Source organism: Electrophorus electricus, chromosome 13 (assembly GCF_013358815.1).
Source record: "Electrophorus electricus isolate fEleEle1 chromosome 13, fEleEle1.pri, whole genome shotgun sequence".
Lineage (NCBI taxonomy): Eukaryota > Metazoa > Chordata > Actinopteri > Gymnotiformes > Gymnotidae > Electrophorus > Electrophorus electricus.
Genome location: NC_049547.1, coordinates 21967998 through 21992997, shown reverse-complemented (window position 1 = coordinate 21992997; position 25000 = coordinate 21967998). Strand labels below are relative to the sequence as shown.

At 46.0% G+C, this 25000-nt stretch overlaps 1 protein-coding gene across 1 annotated transcript in view; it reads left to right on the top strand.

Annotated features, from left to right (window-relative positions):
• dlgap2a (discs, large (Drosophila) homolog-associated protein 2a) overlaps positions 1 to 25000 on the top strand; it is a 189248-nt gene that overhangs the window by 104525 nt on the left and 59723 nt on the right. Inside the window, 2 exon segments of the mRNA XM_035532627.1 lie at positions 17358 to 17808; positions 17810 to 18539. Coding sequence (XP_035388520.1) covers positions 17358 to 17808; positions 17810 to 18539 — 1181 coding nt within the window.

Sequence of the window (25000 nt, the reverse complement as noted above, 5' to 3'; positions counted from 1 at the left end):
GCATATAGAAAATGACCATTGTGAAAAAGATTCCTGCATGAGGTTTCAAAGTTTTTCATTTTTGCATTTTCATGATATGGATTTTAAGAGGCTATCAGACAGTAATGTGTCCTCCATCCAAGGAAATTGCAGATTGAAAAAGAAATTGATCTGTACATGTCAAAATGTCTTTTTTTTTTTCTTTTGGTGAAAGACAGTTGTCAAGGGAATCTATATGTTTAGGAATATTATCTCCACAGAACTGGATCAGGGATATATAGTCACATATGATTGGATCAGGGGTATTTAGTCACACGTGACTGGATCAGGTGTATTTAGTCACACATGATTGGATTGGGGGTATTTAGTCACACGTGATTGGATCAGGGGTATACAGCCACACGTGATTGGATCAGGGGTATACAGCCACACGTGATTGGATCAGGGGTATACAGCCACACGTGACTAGATCAGGCGTTTTTAGTCCCACGTGACTAGATCAGGCGTATTTAGTCACACGTGACTGGATCAGCCATGGATCTTTGGCCTGTTACGTAATCCTGAGAGACGGGACAAGAATGTGTTCCCATGTTTGCTAATTTGTTTGTGATATATTGTGTCATATTTAGCACCACTCTGAAAAGGAATAATATTACATAATCCAAGATCCAGTCATCATTCACCTACTGGTTTCTATGGTAACCTGGCATGTAATTAGTGCACATGTCCTAACATAGTAGTGCTCTCTGTCATTCTGATTTTACAGCATGTGAAAATGGATGTGTGTGTGTGTGTGTGTACATGTGTGTCTCTGCCTTTGTGTGTGTCTGTGTGTGAGTGTGAGTGTGTGTGTGTGTGTGTGTGTGTGTGTGTGTGTGTGTGTGTGTGTGTGTGTGCCCACGCTGCGATTGAGTTTAGTGATACCAGTAATGCTGGATTATGTGGATAAAGGCAATGTAAAGATCTCTAGTGATGTCATTTCCACAGTGTGGATTTTACACTCGTTTAAACAGTGTGTGTTGCTCCTATGAACAGCTGAATTAGTTTATACCATGTCAGCGTTCATACACATTTAGTAACCCTTGCGATATTTCATAAGACCCTTGATGTGACGCAGTTAAAGACCCGCCTGCATTGTTTGGACTAAAATGATTTACATTTGTATGATGGCATGAAAGCGAAAAGTCCTCACTTTTTGGTCACTCGTGAATATTTGAGGCTGAACGGGACACGTCCCATGTCACCTACACTTACGGCCTCCTGGATCACTAACTCCATGCTGGGATGGAGGCTAACTCCTACAAGGACTCTTATTCTGTAGCCCTGCTGTAGACAAACTACAATACACAATATTCAGTAAAAAAAATGAGGCTGACTCATTCAATAATGCGATACTCCAGTGTGAACTGATTAATAAATATAAATATTTATAAATATAAATAGTTTTAAATAGTTTCTAAATAGTTTTTTGTCTGTTAATTTATTTTTAATTGTGTTCAGGCTGCTTGGTGCAGTAGCTTCATGACTGCTTCAGATATTGAGTGTGTTGGTATTCAAGATTATTATGAACATTATGGCCATTTACCCAAAGCACATCTGGGGTTTCGCTCTGCCAGCCTCTGACGCCCCGCTATAATAAAATGAAGACAATAAAATGATATCAAAATCAATGCAACGTAAAAGGAAAGATGAATGACAACACACTAGCAACATGACTGGTACACAACTGAATGGGAGTGAGTGCATCTTTATCTCCAATGTAAATACAACAGAGTGAGTGCAATGGCTGCTAATGCAAACAAAGTCAGGTGACGAACGCATTAGGAGTCCGTCTGCATGGACCAAGCTTCCATCAATTAATCCGCTTAACTCCCAACTGTTCAAATCTTTTCTGCATAAAATCTGACAAATGAAACTTGATTAGATATTAAACCGCATTAAATTGACCGTAGAAGGAGACGTGCCCGTGGCATGTTTCGTGAATTTGCCGTTAATTCAAGCACAGGCGATGTTAGTTCAGTCGTAATGGGACCGTCATGGTGCTTTGTGATTGGCTAATTCTGTTTACCTCCTGCTCGGCCTCATGGCTCGTCAGGTGCGAGCGCACTTCGTGACGAGTCAACCTGAGAAAAGTCCGCTGGCCCCAGTGTAAACAAGTGTTAACCCAACTTACACACAGAGTTTAAAGTTTTAGCCCTACACACAGAGTCTAAAGTTTGGACACACCTGACAGAATGCATGTTGTATAGATGCTTTTCATACTCATAAAGGCATTTTAATCTATGGAGTAGCCTGGAAAGGTGGAGACGCACCACGTCAGCAGGCGTGCGATCTCTCCGACGACCTACGGGAAATGCTGACGGATGCCTGGAATGGGGAACGTCACAGCGCACTTTCCACGAAATTTATCCTTACTCCTCATACACTGTGTACCTGGAAAGGTCTCATTTGTGCTGCCAGAACCTGGCCGGGTTCCTTTTGTGATGTTTTACGGAGTAGTACACAGTTCTACTTCGGAGTTCTGCTTATTTCATTCCGACTGGAAGCCCTGGAAGTCCGGTTGTTTCCTAGCAACAGTATCGCACGCCCTGTTTTGGTCCTAGAGCTTGGTCTGTGCAACGAAACGCGGAGAAGGGATCGCGTTGTTTTGGGAAAGAGGGGATCGCATTGTTTTCGGAAACCACTTCACAGCCTCATAAACACAGCAAGTTGAAATATTGCGCTGTAAATAAGTACAATATTTACAGTGCTGCAAAGCCTTCTGGGAACATCTGCACTGAAAGCGTTTTAAGGTTAATTTCTGAATTAAGGACTACATGAAACAGCTGAATGTGGCGTTGCTAACGCAGAGATCCGTGAACTGGAGCTTCTGTTGAGCAGTTGGTGTTTTCACACAGCCGCTAAACGCTGAACCAGGACTTCTCGACAACCGGACTAGAGATTGATTGCATGCTTTTTCATTTTTATTTTATTATTTATTCATTTTTATTTCTCTCTCTCTCTCATTACTTGTTCTGCTCCTTATTGTCTATATTGTTACTATTGTGGTGACCGTTGTTGGCCAGAGGAGGAGGTGCCCCCCATCTGAGTCTTGGTTCCTCTCCAGGTTTCTTCCTCGTGCTCCAGGGAGTTTTTCCTCAGCAATGTCGCCCTTGGCTTGTTCACTGGAGGCTTGTAAAACTGCTTTGTGGCAGCTGCTGCAAAAAATGCTATATAAATAAATTTGACTTGATTTGACTTAAACCCAGAGGACATTAGCCAAACTGAAAGCCTGCCCACAGTGTGGGGGCATGTGAACACAAGTGTGTGGCGAACTGTCAGCTGATGAGCCGAACGCAGGTGTGGGGGAGAAGACGCCACCTTTAAGGGTGAAGGTGTGTTGTGTCGGCCACAGCTGTGTTTGAACGCAGTTTGTTTCCTCTCTGTGCTAGCTCTCAGGGCCGTGTATATAACCAGCCACGGCTTTATCAGAGCGCAACTTTCTGTGAAACACCTGGTCGGTGTACAGTTCCAGAGCGCAGCTCCCCTGGTGCCAGTGCGCGGACTGTGTTAGCCGTCTTCCTAGCCCAGAGGTCGGAGGTTATGTTCGGACTGCAGAAGTCCCACTGGCTGGATCAAAGCGCGTGACGGATGAGTTTTACCCCAGCAGCACAGCACGCCCACACCCCTTCAACACCCTCAGACATGCTGCCCTCCGTCTGCTTTCCTGCGAATGTTTGAAAGCATTATGTGCTTTAGACATGTTTGCAATCATAACCAGTCCTGTAAAAGAACTCAGTACACAGTGAGGTCTTCCATGACTGCTACTCCCCAGTGTGCCTGAGGTCTAAGCCTTACTGTAATCTTAACCTCAGCAGTATGGACGGAGGTTAGCCAAGAATCTACCACTGATATCACAGAGATAGTCCCACGTAGATGAACACAATTTCTAGATCTTGTATTGTCACACCTGATAATACACATATAAACGCACGTTGTCACAGGCAAAGAACAAGCAAGGAAGCATGCGCAAATCTCGCAAGTGTTAACGAAACAAAACCGAATATGAACGTGCACAAACAGGAGCAACATGACGTCAGTGACAGACAGTTGGTCGTGCTAACAGAGCAGGGCAACGTAACAGTGTAACAACATAGCGCAACGACACACAGGCGGCAGGGTGAATGAGACAACACGAATACAAAACCAAAGCAAACATCACATGCGACAGAAAAGCAGGACATTAGCAGAATGCCACGTGGACACACCACTCCCAGCCTGCCAGCGGGAGGCACCGTCACACCATCTTTCTGCTCGTCTCTTTCGGACACGCAAACACACATTCTCTAATTTTCTGCTTCTCTCACACTAACATACACCCAAAAAAATACACACATATTCTCTCTTTCCGCTTCTCATTTCACGCACATACACACACACACACACACACATATACACAAACACGGGTGTATTAGCATTCACCGAAGGCTGTTGTCACAGACCAGGCTAAAAGCTTCTGTTGGTTGGGAAGAGCAGTAGTGTGAACACACTAACACACGAGTCCTGGACTCAGACCTCACTAACACACAACAGTCCTGGACTCAGACCTCACTAACACACAACAGTTCTGGACTCTGAGATCACTCACTAACACATGTGAGTCCTGGACTCAGACCTCACTAACACACAACAGTTCTGGACTCTGAGATCACTCACTAACACATGTGAGTCCTGGACTCAGACCTCATTAACACATGTGAGTCCTGGACTCAGACCTCATTAACACATGTGAGTCCTGGACTCAGACCTCACTAACACATGTGAGTCCTGGACTCAGACCTCACTAACACATGTGAGTCCTGGACTCAGACCTCACTAACACATGTGAGTCCTGGACTCAGACCTCACTAACACACGAGTCCTGGACTCAGACCTCACTAACACATGTGAGTCCTGGACTCAGACCTCACTAACACACGAGTCCTGGCCTCAGACCTCACTAACACATGTGAGTCCTGGACTCAGACCTCACTAACACACGAGTCCTGGACTCAGACCTCACTAACAAATGTGAGTCCTGGACTCAGACCTCACTAACACACGAGTCCTGGACTCAGACCTCACTAACACACAACAGTCCTGGACTCTGAGTCAGACACTCTCTTAAAGCTTCTTGTTCTACACAATGTTCCTCTCTGTATGAAAGTTCATTATTTTCCATTCAATCTCACGGCCATGAGAGCAAACGTTGCCTGACTCACAAAATTCGAAAGCTGTGTGGAACTAACAGCTCACGTAACGGCGCCTGATTCTCTGCTATTCAGACGACAGAGTGATAGAAACAGTCTAAATGCAGAACGTTGCTTCTACTTCAGACACACGTAAGCCTGTCTGAGCGTGACAGAGCCACCTGAACGGCAGTCCTTCACACACTCACACTTCACACCTATGCACCTGCGATGTTGTTACCTTTAAAGACAGTTGAGGGCACTGTCTCTTTACCCATAATCCACATGTTCCATGTGTCGTCTGTCTGAAGTCTTAAAAGTTTTTCTTCAACTCGTGTGTGGGATCTCTTCACTAGACTGAGTGGGATGCTTTTAGCAGAGGCTCTCTCACCCAGGAGCCTTCAATGGTGTTTACCTGCTCAGTCTGTCTCTCGGAGGGTGGCACACCTGGTCTATATCAGATTGAAACATTTATGCTTACAACTAACAATACCACAGACACCGTGCTGGGGTACCAAAGACATTCCAGAACGAGGGGCGAGACAAGAGATGGGTGAAGGAGAATATAGAAGCACCGAAAGAGAAGAACCAAACAAGGTGGCAGTCTCACTAATTCTTCTCTGTAGTGGTTTGTGTATCATCCACCACATAACCAGTCTCTCTCTCTCTCTCTCTCTCTCTCCCTCTCTCTCTCTCTTCACGCTCTTGTCCTGGTGTACTCTGGTATATGAGTGGGTTGAGCTGGAGGCTGGTTCGTTCTGTCAGATTCCTGTGCCGTCTGTATTGCTGTGGGAGACGCAGTTAAGGCTGTGTGCCACAGGCAGCTAACTTGGGCATGGCAGTCCGCGTCCCTCAGGCCTTCCGCCCTGCTAGTCGTCTCCAGCACAGCCGCAGTGAAGTCTAGCCTTATTCCGCCCCTCCGTGTCACTTCTGCGTGTTTGTGTGTTTGTTTATTTAACAGTGACGGCGGACGCTTTAATATCTGTTCCTCGACTGTCAGTCAACTTCATTTCATCAGCTCTGTGTTTTGTACTCAGTTGGTGGATCAGAACTGAAATTTTTCAGTTAATCATCACACATATAATCATCAAACATATAATTAATCACACATCATCTAATCATCACACATATAATTAATCATCACACATGTAATCAACACACATATAATTAATCATTACACATATAATTTAATCGTCACATTAATCATCACACATATAATTACTCACCACACATATAATTAATTATCACATATCATCTAATCATCACACATAATTATAACATATAATTAATCATCACACATATCTAATCATCACACATATAATTAATCATCACACATATCATGTAATCATCACACATAATCATAACACATATAATTAATCATCACACATATCTAATCATCACACATATAATTAATCATCACACATATCATCTAATCATCACACAATCATAACACATATAACTAATCATCACACATATCTAATCATCACACATATAATTAATAATCATACATATAATCTAATCATCACACATATAATTAATCATCACACATATCATCTAATCATCACACATATAATTAATCATCACACATATCATCTGATCGTCCAACTGTTCCGCTAGCATCGTGCCAGTATGCAATGTTCCACTGAAGACTTTTTCTTGGCCAGAAAAATTGGTGCTGTTCTAGCCCAATAATCTTACTGGTCTGGAACCAACAAACCTGTAACCAAGAAGGGCGGGGACCTAGCGGCTGGAGGGCGGGGACCTAGCGGCCTCAGGGCAGGATCCTAGTGGCGGAAGGGCGGGGACCTAGCGGCCGGAGGGCGGGGTCCTAGCGACCGGAGGGCGGGGTCCTAGCGACCGGAGGGCGGGGTCCTAGTGGCTGGAGGGCGGGGTCCTAGTGGCTGGAGGGCGGGGACCTATCGCCCGGAGGGACGGAGTCTTAGCAGCCAAAGGGCAGGGACCTAGCGACCGGAGGGCAGGGACCTAGCGACCGGAGGGCAGGGTCCTAGTGGCTGGAGGGCGGGGTCCGAGTGTCACCTCATAAAGTTTTTACCCTCCTTACCACCATTTACAAACGAAAGCACAAGAAGTACAGCAAATCCAGCTGAAATGATTCTGAGTGGTTAAATACGATCAAAGAAAGAAGCACATGTCGATTCCACAGAGTCTCCCACCTGTTTATGGGCGAGGGAACGCCCGCGTCCACGTACATAGTCATCAGGCCCGCAGAGCCGTGCAAACGCAGCTCCGTCCCTAAAAGGTTCGCTAGTTCACAGGAACTGACATCAGCACTTTGTGGGAGGAAACATGGAGTCGCGTATGAAAAGGAAGTTCTCATTCTTTTGAACATTCACACAAATGATGTACAGTTGAATGTTGCATACTTGTGCTCTGTTCAGTAGTCCTAACCCCCCAAAAGTTCCCGTCAGACAACACAGCAACACTATTAAGACTGCAAAACCAAAATAAAATAGCTAAAATAAAATACAAATAAAATAAAAATGAATAGCTCCACTTTCACTCATGCTAGTAGTTTGGTATTATGTTGTATCTTGCAGAGGTCAGTAAAAAGGGTGATGTTTGAGGTCTGAGATGCTTCACTTAAACAGTAGCTGTTGTAAGTAATGAAAGGTTTAATTATTTACATTTATTACATTTATCTGACGCTTTTATCCAAAGTGACTTACAGTCATATCTGAACACAACTTGAGTAATTGATGGTTAAGGGTCTTGCTCAGGGACCCAACAGTAGCAACCTGGCAGTTATATGACAATTCCCATCTAATGTCATGAAGGCCTGTGTTTATACAGAACTGGTGACACACGTGGTGTCTAAAATAAACCACAGCAACAGCAGAGGTGAATCACACTGTAAATAGAGCGACAAACCGATAGTCTCATCTGCAAGCAGACAGAATCGCCCAGAATAACCTGAGACTGAAAAACTCTGTGTGTGTGTGTGTGTGTGTGTGTGTGTGTGTGTGTGTGTGTGTGTGTGTTTATTAGTGCCTATTTGTGTGTGTGTCATACACATCTGTTTGCCCATAACAAGGTTACAGGGAGCCTGGCGTCCTGCCTGTAAATAAGATTTGCTGTGTACCTGTCTCTTCATTGAAGGACTGACCAGGGAGAAACAGGATTACTGATGCACACAGGGGACGTGGGACATGTTTATCCCTTTAACGGCAGCCAGACATAGACACCACAGAGCACGACCTTGAGGTTCATTTCCCTTGTGAGTTGATCCCTGATCCCACCTGATCCCATCTGATCCCATCTGATCACACCTGGATCAAACCTGATCCCACCTGATCCCACCTGGATCATATGTGATCCCCCCTGATCACTCATGATTACACTTGATGCCACCTGATCCCACCTTAACTCCCCTGATCCCACCTGATCCCATCTGATCCCACCAGATCCCTCCGGATCCCATATTAACTCTCCTGATCCCACCTGATCCCTCCGGATCCCATCTTAACTCTCCTGATCCCACCTGATCGCTCCAGATCCCACCTTAACTCCCCTGATCCACCCGATCCCGCTCAGGAAGGCTTTGCAGCACTACAGCGACACGCAGCGTGACGTGCAGGACTGCTGAGCACAGACGCTGGAACAGCTCTGACAGCGTCTCTCTGTTCCTCTTGTTTAGTTCTCTCTCATTCTCAGTCTCCATAGAGGAAGTAGTGAAGTTCTGTATGAACGTAAAGCTGCTTTAGCCCATAACTGATTTATCTGATCTAAGGAAGTAAGTGAAGCTTTTGCTTTGATTTATTTTACACGTACAGTTTTACATGTGAAATGTCAAAGTGTGATGTATCGGTTGTTTACTGGCTATGTCCATATTGATGTAGCCTCTCTAGTATTTCACCTTTAATTATGTCTCTCTTTCTCTCTCTCTCTCTCTCTCTCTCTCCCCCTCTCTCTCTCTCTCTCTCTCTCTCTCTCTCTCCCTCTCTCTCTCTCCCTCTCTCTCTCCCCCTCTCTCTCTCTCTCTCTCTCTCTCTCTCTCTCTCTCTCTCTCTCTCTCTCTCTGTCTCTGTCTCTGTCTCTGTCTCCTGTGATCTAAACCAGCATGTTATTTATGATGAAAGTGCTTTCCTGAACAGTTTGTTGACAGAGCTTTGAAATGGCACATGCCTCGAGGTCATCAGAGAGAGAGAGAGAGAGAGAAAGAGAGAGAGAGAGAGAAGGAGAGAGAGAGAGAGAGGGAGAAAGAGAGAGAGAGAGAAGGAGAGAGAGAGAGGGAGCGAGAGAGAGGGAGCGAGAGAGAGAGAGAGAGGGAGAGAGAGAGAAGGAGAGAGAGAGAGGGAGCGAGAAAGAGAGAGAGAGAGGGAGAGAGAGAGAGAGAGAAGGAGAGAGAGAGAGAGGGAGAGAGAGAGAGAAGGAGGGAGAGAGAGAGAGAAGGAGAGAGAGAGAGAGAGAGAGGGAGAGAGAGAAGGAGAGAGAGAGAGAGAGAAGGAGAGAGAGAGAGAGAGAGAGAGGGAGAGAAGGAGAGAGAGAGAGAGGGAGAGAAGGACTGCTGTCAGGGAACGCTCATGTCTCCTCTGCTAATGTGGGTAAATCGCCATTCTTGTTTTTTTTGTTGTTGTTGAGGACTGTTGTTAAATGTTCTGTGGTTCGATTAGAAGAGTTTTTCCAGCCCATATGCCTAAAACAGCCATTACAAACACACAGACTCCTTTGATGCTGATGACATTTTCAAGGCGTGAGAATTTCACAAACTACCAGTAAAATTGATCTAAATATCAAGTGTGTGTGTGTGAGTTGGGAGGGGGCTGTTAATTTGTCTGCAGACAAATTAGACACCATTATCTTTCTAGTTGTGTTGCAGTTGAGATATCTTATTAAATTCCCCTCAGTTTTAAACTTCTAATCATCATTATTGTGCCCATATGGGTTCATCAGGTAATGGGAATGCCATATTGTAAACAACATTTTTCATTAAAGAATTTAAAAAAAACAGCCACAGACTCACAATTATCGCCAAGCTGAAGCAGCTGTTGCTTGCATGACATCAGATGTTTGTGCGCTACTCAGAGCGAGAGACACAGCGCGCCAGGCCGTCACATCTTCACAGGGGGCACTGGTCTCGAGCCAAATGGCCGTCGGCGATCTCCATCCGCATTACCGAAGCCTTCCGCGCTCTGCTAGGTAGAGACGGGAGTGCATGGGGCGCTGGCTGAGGGTGAGATGTGCGATAGGTTTGGCTGAGTCGGACGAGGACAGTCCCTCGAGGACACCATTCAAAGATCCTTACTGACAAGTCAATTGTTAGGTGGAGACAGCAGAAGCGTAGCAGTTGTGAGGCGCGCTGACAGCAATCGTAGCCGCACAGATGGTGATAAGTGGTAAGACAGTAACTAAAATCTCATCTGTAAAATCAGGAGCAGAGAACCTGAAAACGGGTGTCAGGAATCCTCACTGGCCATCATTCCAAAGCTCTCCAGTGGGACAGCAACCTTGTAGTAACATGTGTGATGCAGAGAACGATCAGTACAGAGACAGAAGTGTCTTACATTCTCCCAACATCTTTCTTAAGACAACTATCGATAAACACCACTAGAGTAACTGTGTCTATAAATTATTTATTATTTTAGATTAACCTATGTTTTCTGAAAACAGCAACGCTACACTAAACAGCAAGCTGTTCCTACTAGGTTACAATCTCACTAGAGGCTACAAAAATACCCGAGTTACAATATTTATAGCTTCAATAAACATTTTGTGCCCAAATTGGTTGCTTTTAGTATTAGTCTTTATAATGCTGTCCATGGTCCTGAAGTTGACCTGTTCTTTATCTAATCCAAGTGTCTGCAGTTGAAGTGTTTATGGAACTGTCCTTTGTGCTGAAGTCGAGCTGTTTGGCATCTGGTTCACCCGCATGACACTGAACTGGTTTATGGCACTGTCCGTGGTCCTGAACTCAAGCTTTTGTGCATCTGTTACGACTGCGTGTATGGCTAAGACTGTCCAAGGTGCTGAAGTTGCGATACCTTCAGTATCTATGGAGCCAAAACAAACTAAACTGTGTCATTCTCTAGTTTCTTAAGAACTGTGCTGTTCATATTGCCCAGAGAATCAAGGCTGCCCCCCAGGCAGAGGCCAAAGTCCTGTCTGTTCTATTTAATAAAGCCTGTTTGTTTACATAAAGATTGGAAACTGTGACCTCGACTCTGAAAGCCACAGAACTACTGATAAAGGAAAGTTTAAGTACCAGTTACCATGGCAACCATGAATCTTATTTTAAGCATTTTTTTAAAGACTGCCCCGAGAGTGTGTCCTTGAAGGTTGCATAAACGTGTTATTCACAAACGGGCTTTCCTAGGGCCCAGCGTTGCACAGCCGTAGCATCCAGAGGCGTTCAGGCCGCTGAAATGCAAACGCGCTCTGCGGATCTCCTCTGCCTACTCACTCTGCGCTTGAGTGGGCTCACAGTTTATTCCTGACACACTTCTCACCTACTGTACACACTTGCCTTACAGTTAACGGCTTGGTAATGTGTTGGTTCATCCCCGGTACTGTGTGTGCCATACCAGTGCTGAATGTGCCATGCCAGTGCTGAGTGTGCCATACCAGTACTGTGTGTGCCATACCAGTGCTGAATGTGCCATACCAGTACTGTGTGTGCCATACCAGTACTGTGTGTGCCATACTAGTGCTGAATGTGCCATACCAGTACTGAATGTGCCATACCAGTACTGAGTGTGCCATACCAGTACTGTGTGTGCCATACCAGTACTGAGTGTGCCATACCAGTACCGTGTGTGCCATACCAGTACTGAGTGTGCCATACCAGTACTGAGTGTGCCCGTCTCTGGATCATATCAGCACTGATCTGGGAACAGTGTGTGAGAGAGAGAGAGCCCTTATCTCTCCCGTCCACAAGCCCTTACCACGTTCCCTAAACCCTGTTAACCTGTAGATCTGCTTTCCCGCTTCTCTCTGGCACGTCACAGCTTCCACCCTTTCTATCCTGCTGCTCGCACAGAGCTGCTGGAACAGACGACTCGCTTCGTTATCACAACGCTAATTCCCTCTTTTATGATAAGCGTTTGATTGCTGGCCCGGTGTGCTTATCAGACCAAAGTAATCTCACTTCTGCAGCAGCGAACAGAACGAACGGCCTTGTCCTGTGCAGGTGACCTGCTCTGCTAACAGGAGGTTTGTTTGACAGGGAGGGATGACGGACCTGCTGTGAGAACGCCGCGCTGCACTGCTATTGTGTGTGTGTGTGTGTGTGTGTGTGTGTGTGTGTGTAAATATCTTGATATTACTGTTCTCAATTCATGACATCACAAAAGGATTCCTGTAATGTTGTGGTTGTTCATTTCTCCCCAGCATCTGTTATGGACCAGAAAGTCACTTGTGTAGAAAGCTGGTGTTTTTTTTAGCAGGTTGGGTTTATCTGTCTCCACAACCTCGGGTTGTCATCAGAGTGACCGTGTCACAACAATAAATCTTCTCGTTGTGACTCCCACCCACCCTCCATGGAGATGGAGAGAAAAGGAGAAAACGAGAAAGATTTTAAACAAACGCAGAGAGATACACAGCAAGCGAAACGCTACGGCAGGGAGAGAGAGCGAATCGTGGAGATGGAGGTGTGGGCAGGTGACCGCTACAAATCGTGCTGTGAGCACACAGGGGCCTGTAGAGACGCGTGTCGTCGTTCAGCTGGGCCTGAACCGTGAGTCCAGGATGAGGAAACAGCACTGGGGGTGGGTGGAGTGTCCGGCTGCCTGCAACCACTCACCTCCGCCCAGGAGTCGGACCCACCGATAAACGATCCCCAAATCCCAAAGGGCCTCGGAGTTCCTGCCGCTTGGACAGATGAGGAGGTCACTGTGCCACGTTCTCAAAGCAGAAACACATATTAATCATCTGAATGAAGGAAATGTTCCCTTTAGAAGCGCTGGGTATTTTTCTGGGAAGGTGGGGTGTCCTGAAGGAGAACCTCATAGCCAGGCTAATAACTGAGTAACTGAGCTAGCTGGCCCCCAGAGCGTTCCTCACATCCGGGAACGCTAGCTGGACCACCAGGCCTATTATCTTCTGCTTATTTCATAATGTGCCTTCATGACAGGAGCATTCCTTTAAGGGTAATAAACATTTAGTTCTTTTCTCCTGATTCGAGGTGAATTCAGGAGCACAGGCTCCTACGAATGCGTGAGTCTCCTTGCGCAGGATTCTGGTCTGAGTAGCGTTTTGACGTGGCGTGCAGCTCCAAGGCCGTCACAGATGCTCCATGTCCTCCGAGGGTGTTTGCCGCTGCCTGAGCTCCGGGCATCGTAACAACCCGTGTTTTAGCAGCCCATCGTGAATATTTAAAGAAGGGCAGAGATTTCCGATCGGGCTTCTCGTTCGCCCCCTGCAGGAACATGACAGATGCCCGCCAGCCGGCCTCCTCTCCAACCTTTCCCCTCTGGAACAATAACGTACAGTGAAGGAAAAGGCCGGTCTGCGTTCTCTACTGACCTGGCTCGGATAGAACAGCCTGGCTGGCTGTCACTGAGGACACAGCCCCGTCTCTCTGATTCTCTGATAAAGACAGCATTCTCAGGAGACAGACACTTAACCTTTGGGGAGATGGACAATCCAGCTGCCCTATCGATCGCTATGTTTACCAACTCTGGTCCCACTGAGTGAGTGTAGACAGAGCAGTGCATATTGAATTAAGAGTTTATAGTTTAGCAAAGTGTTGTGTGTTGTGTTGAGCTTAGGCAAAGTATTGTGTGTTGCATTAAGTTTAGACAGAGTTGTATGTTGTGATAAGTTTAGACAGAGTTGTGTGCTGTATTAATTTAGACAGTGTTGTGTGTTGTGTTAAGTTTAGACAGTGTTGTGTGCTGTATTTAGACAGAGTGTTGTGTGTTGTGTTAGGTTTAGACAGAGTTGTGTGCTATATTAATTTAGACAGTGTTGTGTGTTGTGTTAAGTTTAGACTGTTGTGTGCTGTATTAATTTAGACAGAGTGTTGTGTGTTAAGTTTAGACAGTGTTGTGTTGTATTAATTTAGACAGACACAACACGTTTCAGTGAGTTTTGTAAGATACTGAAACCAATCGCAGCTAATATGTGTAAATGAATTTGCAACAAGAGCAAAACTGTTCACTTTCCAGGTCAATACAGGCCAGTAGTTCCTCTAAACCGTAAGTAACCACCAGAGATCTCGGAGTAGGGTCTCCTCACTGAGACTGTGTGAGACTGTGTGGACTGTGTGGAATGTGTGAGACTGTGTGGAATGTGTGAGACTGTATGAGCCTGTATGAGACTGTGTGAGACTGTATGGACTGTGTGAGCCTGTATGGACTGTGTGAGACTGTATGGACTGTGTGAGACTGTGTGAGACTGTATGGACTGTGTGAGACTGTGTGGACTGTGTCAGCCTGTATGAGACTGTGTGAGACTGTGTGAGACTGTGTGAGCCTGTATGAGACTGTTTGGACTGTGTGAGACTGTGGACTGTGTGAGACTGTGTGGAATGTGTGAGACTGTGGACTATGTGAGATTGTATGAGACTGTTTGGACTGTGCGAGACTGTGGAATGTGTGAGACTATGTGAGACTGTGTGGAATGTGTGAGACTGACTGAGATTGTGTAGAATGTGTGAGACTGAGTGAGACTGTGTGGAATATGTGAGACTGAGTGAGACTGTGTGGAATATGTGAGACTGAGTGAGACTGTGTGAGACTTTACCTTTCTTGCTGAATATAAAAAGTGTTATTAGACTTATGTATCTGGGCCTTTTTAGAATTTCCATGAATGACTTTTCTTTGCTTTTTTCTGGATCAAGCACTATGTTAGCAGGGTAACTGCAGTAGGAAATCTCTGTAGTGGAATATCTTTTTCTGTTCTCTGTAAAGTGGATTATTTGAACAGTTATTTAGGTGTTGGGAAGCTAAATTTCATTTCACTTATCCGATGCCGAATTAGCCACAGACATCTTCAGACTTTAGGATCACGGTGAGAAAACGAACTTTCTAAAGACAATTCAGGTAACATAACACCATGAATGTAACGTTACACTTGCCACGTCTTAATTAACGGTTCATTGGGTTAATTCATTTGTTGGGTCTCACCACATCAGAACCTTCAGTGAACACTTTCTACCATGGAAGAAAGGTTTCATATGCCACAGAGCATGAGCAGTCAGAGGAGCACCTGTGTGTGTGTCACTGTAGATCAAATCAGAAAGTGTTACCCGACCAGTCTATTGCCGTGGTGTTCGGTTGCTGACTGTGCAGTAGTTCGCTGATACACAACAGCGGCTCGGGTCAAATCCTCTCTCAGACAGTCTGTTTCATCTCTAAAGGTTATATTTTTATATTGTTTGGCTTCCCAAGCCCTTCTCAGTTTGATCATCTGATAACGGTGCTTCCCGAGTACTGTTCCTGGAGTTTGGGTCTGACAGATTGACTCGGGTACAGACATGTTGCTGTTTACGTGCTAATGTGATAAGGAGGTTGGAATATCCTTCAATACCTCCGACTGGGTGTCAGAGAAAGTTCAACACGTGTAGCCATTGACAGTTTTAGGACTTTCGGTTTACTGTTGTTCATAAAGTGAACATTGAGGTGCTTTGAGGAAAACTTTAATGATTCCGTTGATTTCTGATGAGTTTTATGATTTTCTCCTTAACGCGTTTTAAGGTTAAACATTTAAAAAGGCTTTAAAAAAGATAAAGGAATCCTTGCAATAGCATTGACCTCTGTCTCCGTCATCCATGATCTGTCTTGTCCGTCTTCCTGAGAAGATTACAGCTTTGCCTAGTTCTAGCAGCCAGTCCTGCCAGTTAGTGTGACTAATCATAAAGCAGCTTTATGGTAAGCTCACGTTAAGCATGGCTGCCTGTTTTCTTTCATCAGTTTAGATTATCGCACTCAGCGTCTTTGGTTCTTTCCTTCTGAGGTTTAATGGGCTCTTTAGATCGGCTCAGCGATGGCGGGACACCCGCTCAGTTCCAGGGTCTTAATGCGATTGATTGTACCTCCTCCCAGATTAATCACTTCTGATCTTATTGTCTTTAGCCTAATTGCAACAATGTTGTGCCTCTTGAAGCCACGCCCCTCCCCACGGACGCGAGCTGACCTCTCTGTTTCTGCCCGTGGGTCAAACCAAAAGGGGCGAGACAGCGCAGTCACATGCAGGGTGCACACGTGCGCCCTTCGTGACAGATTCCAGTGAACGTGTCGAGTCTCGGAGCACCATGTACCAAGGACGGTCCCTGACGCACCTCGAGGCTCCTCCTCCAAAGATGGCTTTGACAGATGGCGTGGCCGAGTCAAAATGACAGGCTATTATTCCACTTTACACTGGATTAATGGCAACACAAAGTGCCAGCTGTCCAGGATTGGGCTGAGGGGAGGGGCTATGAGTGGGTTCAGCTGTGAGGGGGAGGGGCTATGAGAGGGCTCATCTGTTGAGGGAGGGGCTATGAGTGGTTTCAGGTGTGAGGGGGAGGGGCTATGACAGGGATCATCTGCCAGGGGAGGGGCTATGAGAGGGCTCATCTGTCAGGGGAGGGGCTATGACAGGGATCATCTGCCAGGGGAGGGGCTATGAGAGGGGTCATCTGTCGGGGGAGGGGTATGAGAGGGCTCATCTGTCAGGGGAGGGGCTATGAGAGGGGTCATCTGTCGGGGGAGGGGATATGAGAGGGCTCATCTGTCGGGGGAGGGGCTATAGAAGGTTCAGTTGCAATTACTGATTCAAGAAAAGCTCGGGTGGTTCGTGTTTTATCGCAGTACAAACAAACGATGTTCATGAGCAAAGTGGGGAAATGCCAAGATAATTTTATTATTGAGTTGAAACGAAGCGACATACTCGCCGTATGAGAATACCTGCGACCGGGTTTGGTGGGCCGCGTACTTTCAGGACACGTAACTTCAAACTTCGTGCGCTGGGTTTCAGCGCGACGGCAGCAGGACTGACTCGTCCTGTCCTTCAGGACCCTTCATTTGTCGTTGTTTTTATGTATCTGTTTCAGCCATGCATCAATGCACCTGATGTGTCTAATGAGCTGTGGCTGAGCCAAGAATATTCCCTAATTAGTCAAATCAGGTGTTTGTGTCATTTCTGTGAAACAAACAGGCTACCTGGGAAATGCAGCTACAGGCTGAGTGTTAAACATAAACAGCCTCTTGACTTGTATCTCCTTGTTATTTTCAGAGCAGCCATATTCATGGTCACCTGTAGAGTTCTTCGATGAAGACAGCTACCTCTCTCCTCCCAGGAACATGAAAGGCCTATCAGCTGGTCGCCTGCAGCTGTCCATCACACCCGGACACGGCTGCGTCCTGACCGACTGTGACCACTCGCTCGACCATCTGCAGCATGGGCTGCCGGACCCACGTGCCGCCTACCTTCTCAGTCCCACGGAGAGCTGCCCCGTGGAACACCACCGCTGCTCCCCGCGGAGCTCCATCCACTCCGAGTGCACGGGGATGCCCGTCTCCGTGACCTCCGACCCCGTGTCCAGTAGCACCTTCCCGAGGATGCACTACAGCTCCCACCACGAGGGTGGGCGGGAGGACGGCTCCGCCCCCCACGGCGGGGGAGGTGGAGGTGGTGGAGGAGCAGGGGGTGGAGCAGGAGGGGGTGGAGCAGGAGGGGGTGGAGGAGGGACCTGCAACCGGCTCCGGGAAGATGAACCGCATACCGGCCAACCTCCTGGATCAGTTTGAGAAGCAGCTCCCCATGCACCGGGACGGCTTCCACACGCTACAGTACCAGCGCGCCTCGGCCACCATGGCAACGGGTGGCGAGCAGAGGAGCGAGAGCCCTGGACGCATCCGGCACTTGGTGCACTCTGTGCAGAAACTCTTCACTAAGTCCCATTCCCTGGAGGGCTCGTCCAAGATGAACGGCACCAAGGGCGACTCCCGCTCGGACGGCGGGCACCACCACCACGGCGGGCACCACCACCACGGCGGGCATCACAAACACAGTAAGAGAAACAAGAGTAAAGAACGCAAGGCGGACTCCAGGTACCGGTCAGGGATCACCACGGGCTGGTGGAGCTCTGACGACAACCTGGACAGCGACAGTACCTACCGCACTCCCAGCATCATGAGCCACCACCACGTGGATCACGTCGGCCACTGCTACCCAGACTCTTTCCCTGGACATTTCGGCGACCTCTCGCTCAAGATCTCAAAGAGCAACAACGACGTGAAGTGCTCGGCCTGTGAGAGCGTTGCACCAGAAGGGAAGTTCATGAAACGCAGCTCCTGGTCCACGCTGACTGTTAGCCAGGCCAAGGAGGCTTATCGCAAGTCTTCACTCAACCTGGAGAAACCTGGGCTGCATCCTGACCTGAAGTCCTCCATGAGGCCCTGTCATTACCTGCAGGTCAGTCCCAGCATCGGGATTTGGAGAACTCTGGCTGTTTGTGGAACTCTGGGAACTGTTTTAACAGGCATTGTGTATTTTATTTTGTCTTCAATGTTTTTCTCACACTTTTATCACAAACATAGCAATGAATAAAACAAGGGAAAAAATACTAGAAAGAGAGAGAGAGAGAGAGAGAGAGAGAGAGACAGAGAGAGAGAGAGAGAGAGAGAGACAGAGAGAGAGAGAGTAATTAACCAGTCCAGCTGCTATGGAAATCTTTCAGATTGTGTCCGTGTTTCTGATGAAGGAGTGTGAAGTCAAACACACTTTTCTGTTGGGTGGTTTCATCAGTAGTGAGTAGACATACCAGCCTGCTGGACTAGAGTACTGGATACACAGAGGAGCACTGCTAATGTTCAGAAATATGGCAAACAGTGAGTCATATTGATTATTATTGATTGTTTGGCACTATAATAGGCTCATATATTTCTGTTAGCAACTCTAATTATTCAAGGGCCACATAATTTTTCAGATAGTTTGAAATATAGTACTGCGTAGAACTTTTGAAAATATCCTCGTGATTTTCTGTCATAAAATCAAAAACTGTGTTTGGGGTTTGTCCCCAGACAATTGTTTTGACCAGTTAATTAGCCATGGATCTAGTCCGTTAAACCATCAGTCAACAAAGCCACTCGTACCCCACGCTCTGTAATGCCCACTCACCTCTCACCTGCCCCCAGAAAGAATAACCACTCTGTAGGCCAAAAGGGCCTTAGCATGGGACTGGGTGCAAGGGATGTCCACAGGCAGAAAGAACCCAGGTTAAGATTGAGAGCCCAGATTAAGATTGAGAGCTCATATTAGGAGCTCATATTAAGATTGAGAGCCCAGATTAAGAGCTCATATTAAAATTGAGAGCCCAGATTAAGAGCTCAGATTAATATTGAGAGCGCTCTAAGGATCCCTGTAATGGCTACGTTGTATCACTGGTTGTCCGCACGCTCTTTGCAAAGTATATAGTGCCACATGCAGCCAGGATCAGGAGTTGGAAATATGACATTTGTTTTAGCCAGAAGCTTTTATATAAGGGAGGCACAACCTGAAGACGGGATCTTTTAGCAGGCTTGGCTCATCTGTGGGGTAGCTAGAAAACGCAGTGAGTCAGAAGAGTTATAGAAATGCAGCGAGTCGAATGACAAATAGACGTATGATTACACCACTGTTAGAAATCATTATCACGCCGCATAAATTACAAAATGACAGTTCGAGTGCAACGAGTGCGACGTTGTGGTGCACCCAATGTCTGCACTGATATTGTGCAAAGAGAGTGATAACAACAAGCACTTAAAATGATTCCTGTGTCCAGGAGTGCTGTGATGTGTCCAGGAGTGCTGTGATTTGTCCGGGAGTGCTGTGATATTTTGACCAGTATGCCAACCCTCTCCAGTGGGATTATAAATTGCTCATGCTTTAAAACACTTTAGAGGGTTGAATTTGCATATCAAGGGTTAAAGTGGGTGTGGAAATGGTTTTTAAGTGAATATATCAATTTCTGTAATTGCGATTTTGGGGCTCTGGGACAGAATGAGAAGCGCGAAGGTCTTCTGACTCAGAGAGGTATCAGACACCTGAACCAATCCATCGTCACTGTCACAGTAATTAGTTTAGGTTTGTGTTTATCACGCGTGTCAGACACGATTAACTAACTGCATGCGGCACTGTGACCCGAGCCATCTGAAAATCAATGGTTTTGATCCACATCTGTGTCAAACATTTAATGAGCTACTTCAACTGCAATAAATACACAGGGCTAAAAATAGAGTATTCCATCTCTCTAGCTAGAGCATACTGTTTATCTATCTAGAGCAGTCCATCTCTATATCTAGAGCATTCCATCTATCTATCTAGAGCATTCCATCTATTTACAGCTGTATATACATCTAGCTAGAGCATTTTATCTATCTATCTAGAGCAGTCCATCTATATATCTGGTGCATTCCATCTATCTAGAGCATTCCATCTGCCTATCTAGAGCAGTCCATCTATCTATCTAGAGCGTTCTCTCTCTGTCTCTCTCTCTCTCTATCTATCTATCTATCTATCTATCTATCTATCTATCTATCTATCTAGAACTGTCCATCTGCCTATCTAGAGCATTCCATCTATATATCTAGAGCATTCCATCTATTTAGAGCTGTAATAGATGGAATGCTCTAGATAGATGTTTATACAGCTCTAAATAGACGGAATTCTCTAGATATATAGACGGATATACATCTATCTAGAGCATTCCATCAATCTTTCAAGAGCATTCCCTCTATCTAGAGCAGTCCATCTATCTATCTAGAGTATTCCATCTCTCTATCTAGAGCAGTCCATCTGCCTATCCAGAGTGGCCCATCTATATATCTAGAGCATTCCATCTATCTGTCTAGAGCATTTCATCTATTTAGAGCTGTGTATACATTATCTAGAGCATTCAATCTATCTAGAGCTGTCCATCTGCCTATCTAGAACAGTCCATCTATCTATCTAGATCATTCCATCTATCTATCTAGAGCATTCATCTATCTAGAGCTGCCCATCTCCATATCTAGAGTGTTCCATCTATCTATCTAGTGCGTTCTGTCTATCTAGAACAGTCCATCTGTCTATTTGGAGCATTCCATCTCTCTATCTAGAGCATTCCATCTATCTGTCTAGAGCATTCATCTATCTATCTAGAGCATTCCATCTGTGCATCTAGAGCATTTTACCTATCTAGAGCAGTCCATCAATCTATCTGTAGCATCTATTTATCTATCTAGAGCATTCCATCTGTCTATCTAGAGCATTCTATTTATCTATCTAGAGCAGTCCATCAGTCTATTTGAAGCATCTATTTATCTGCTGTTGCTGTGTTTTGCAGCTGTTATCGGTGTTCTCAGACCTTTGGTCATGCACACATATAGTCCACTTCTGTCTTTTCCCTGGTGCAGTGGCCATACGGGGGTTAGAGCAGTTATTTCTGGATTCTGCTCATCAGGCAGGTTAGTCGAGCGTGGAAATGTGGAAATGTTAGTCATGCATGCGGTTTGAAGTAGAATCAATGCTAAAAAAGTTTGGCTTGTTTGTTTTTGTCTGGTGGCATTGCTTTTAATTCTCTCTGGCCTTTCTGGTCTGCGAGGACGTGGGATGTGATCAGCTCAGTCCAGATGGTTGGTTTTGTGCAAGTCACTCATTTTGGTTTCCACAGATGGTAGCACTAACACTCATGAATCAACACAAGATTTCAAATGTAGGATGTCAGATAACATTAGACATCATTCGAGATTGATTTGGTGCCATTATTTTGTCACTGAGCTGAAGGGAAAGACTTGAAATTGTCATTCATAATGATTCTCATAATTTGATTCAAGTTCATTCACGATTCATCTTCACTGCTCATTTCATACTGTTGGTTATTATTTAGTTATGTGTAACATATTAATGACAGTGATGCTCGAAGCCTCATTCTCTGAGAGTTGATGCGCTCAGTGTTTTGTGGGCTGGGCTTATGGTCAGGACCTCTCAGGACTTCTCATAAAAGCCCTGTCACTTGAATCGTGTGCATTTGCCAGATCTGATGACCACTCTTTCTTCAAAGAGGCCAAGCAACCAAGATTGTTCCTGTTAACTAAGCGAATGTACCAGAGATGTGCAGAGATGCTCTCATACCAGCAGTCCAGCACTATATTATCTACACTATATTGGGAGTGTAACGCAAGTCCTGGAGTCCAAGACAGTTGAGATTTAAAGGAATTAGATGATGGCTCTGAAGGAAGACTGAGTACATCCTAAAGCAGGCTACAATAAACTTGTACTGCACATATTACAACAAAGGTGCCTTTTGAGGCAGAAACTGGAACCCCCAGGTGGAACCCCAGATAGAACCCCAGATAGAACCCCCGGGTAGAACCCCCAGGTAGAACCCCAGGTAGAACCTCAAGGTGGACCTCCACAGCAGAAGTCCATGATGGAAGTCCAGAAAGCAGTTTAAGCAACTAACCCACAAGGACTCACGTTCCTATTGCCACCTCTTCAAGGAGTAAAGCACAAATCCATACCACCGATCTGCCGGCAGCCCATTCCAGGCTTCCCATTCCAGACTTCATTTCAAAATGAACTTCATGCTCTTTTTCGCTGTCCAGGTATTTGGCTCCGTGATGCTACATTCTAGGCTGAAAGACATTTGCACAGAATCTGTCACTGTCTTCTAAGCATCTGTTTCTTCCCTCGTGATGGTAAGACACGTCAAGGGTTTTCTTTTTTGGGGCCGTGTAACGCTGCCTTCTGTCTGTGATGCCTCCTCTGGAAGACCACTACCTCCCCCGTTATGATGACATTAGCTCAAACATTTCAGCTACAAAGGTCAGTTCTGCCTTTGTGAATGTCCATGATTAATTATGATTAATCTCTTGTATGTTGGGACATACATACATGGACATTAAATATTTTAGTAAACTGTCAGTCAAATATTGAAATGTGAACTTTAACATCACCTGGTGTGTAGCTGAGCCTTGGTTGCTGTTAAAGTTCAAAGTTCAGAAGGGGTTTATTGTCATTTCAGCTATATACAAGTACACAAAAAAACGAACAATGTTCCTCCAGGACCATGGTGCAACACAAAACAAGTGCAACAGACAACACTCTACATGAGTGCAAACAATACAATACAGTGCAATAATATCATACAATAAAATCCGGGACAGGTCCAATACACAAAGAACAGACAGTGCATTTATTTTGACCAGTACGCAGTATTGGGAATACGTAAAATGGGTTGTGCATATGAGTCCGTGACACGCTATACTGAACATAGCAGTCACTGGTAGCAGCCAGAACAGTTCAGAGTACAGTGCTGGTTTAGCACAGTACTCTAGCAGCAAGTAGGAATGATGTGCAAAACTGCAAAAGGAGTGCATATATGTGTGTGAAGTTTGACTTCAGCAACTAGTCCGATACAAAAACAATGTGTGTGTGTGTGTGTGTGTGTGTGTGTGTGTGTGTGTGTGTGTGTGTGAGTGTGTGTGTGTGTGTACGTGCATGACTGTGTATAAGCATGTGTGTATATGTGTGTGTATAGAATTGTCCATTTGTTTGGAATTGGCATTAGCCAGAGTTCAGGAGTCTGTTGCATAGTCTAGAGGTGAGAGACCGGATGCTGCGGTACCTTCTTCCAGATAGCAAAAGGGTGAACAGTTTGTGTGAGGGGTGTGTGGGTTCTCCCACAATGCTGGTGGCTTTGCGGATGCAGCGTGTTGTGTAGATGTCCATGATGGAGGGAAGAGAGACCCCAGTGATCTTCTCAGCTGTTCTCATTATTCTCTGGAGGGCTTTGTGGTCAAAGATGGTACAGTTCCCAAACCAGGTAGTGATGCATCTGCTCAGGATGCTCTCTATAGTACCTCTATAGAAGATAGTGAGGATGGGTGATGGGAGGTAGGCTTTTATCAGAGACATTGCGGGGCTCTCTTGGTAATGGAACTGGTGTTCAGGGTCCAGATGAGGTTCTCCGCTAAGTGATGTTCTTGACGATCAACACTGAGGAGCCGTTGATGGTAAGCGGGGAGTGATCTTGCCTTGCTCTCCTGAAGTCAACAACCATCTCTTTTGTCTTCAGATGAAGGTTGTTGACCTTACACCAGCTCACCAGTTCTTGCACCTCCTCTCTGTATGCTGACTCATTGTCTTTGTTGATGAGACCCACCACGGTCGTGTCATCAGTGAACTTGTTGATGTGATTCGAACTGTGCATCGCTGCACAGTCATGAGTCAGCAGTGTGAACAGCAGAGGGCTGAGTACGCTGCCCTGGGGAGCACCAGTACTCAGTGTGGTGCTGTTGGAAGTGCTGTTCCCAATCCAGACTGACTGAGGTCTACCAGTCAAGAAGTCCAGGATCCAGTTGCAGAGGGAGGTGTTCAAGCCCAGTAAACTCAACTTTCCAATCAGATGTTGAGAAACGATGGTGTTGAATGCTGAACTGAAGTCTATCAACACGATTCTTACATAGGTGCCATTTTTATCCAGATGTGTGAGAGCCAGATGAAGTGTGGTAGAGATGGCATCATCTGTAGAGCGGTTGGGGCGGTACGTGAACTGCAGGGTCCAGAGAAGGGGGAAGCTGGGTCTTGATGTGTCTCATGACGAGTCTCTGGAAGCACTTCATGATGATGGATGTGAGTGCGATGGGACGGTAGTCGTTGAGACACGACACCGTGGGCTTCTTGGGCACGGGGACGATGGTGGAAGTCTTGAAGCATGCTGGGACAACGGTGCAGCTCAGAGAGATACTGAAGATGTCTGTCAGGACATCTGCCAGCTGGTCAGCACATTCTCTGAGCACACAACCCGGGATGTTGTCTGGTCCAGCAGCTTTCCGTGGGTTAACTCTATGCAGAGTTCACCTCACATTAGCCACAGTCAGGCACAGCACCTGGTCATTTTGCAGAGGGATGGA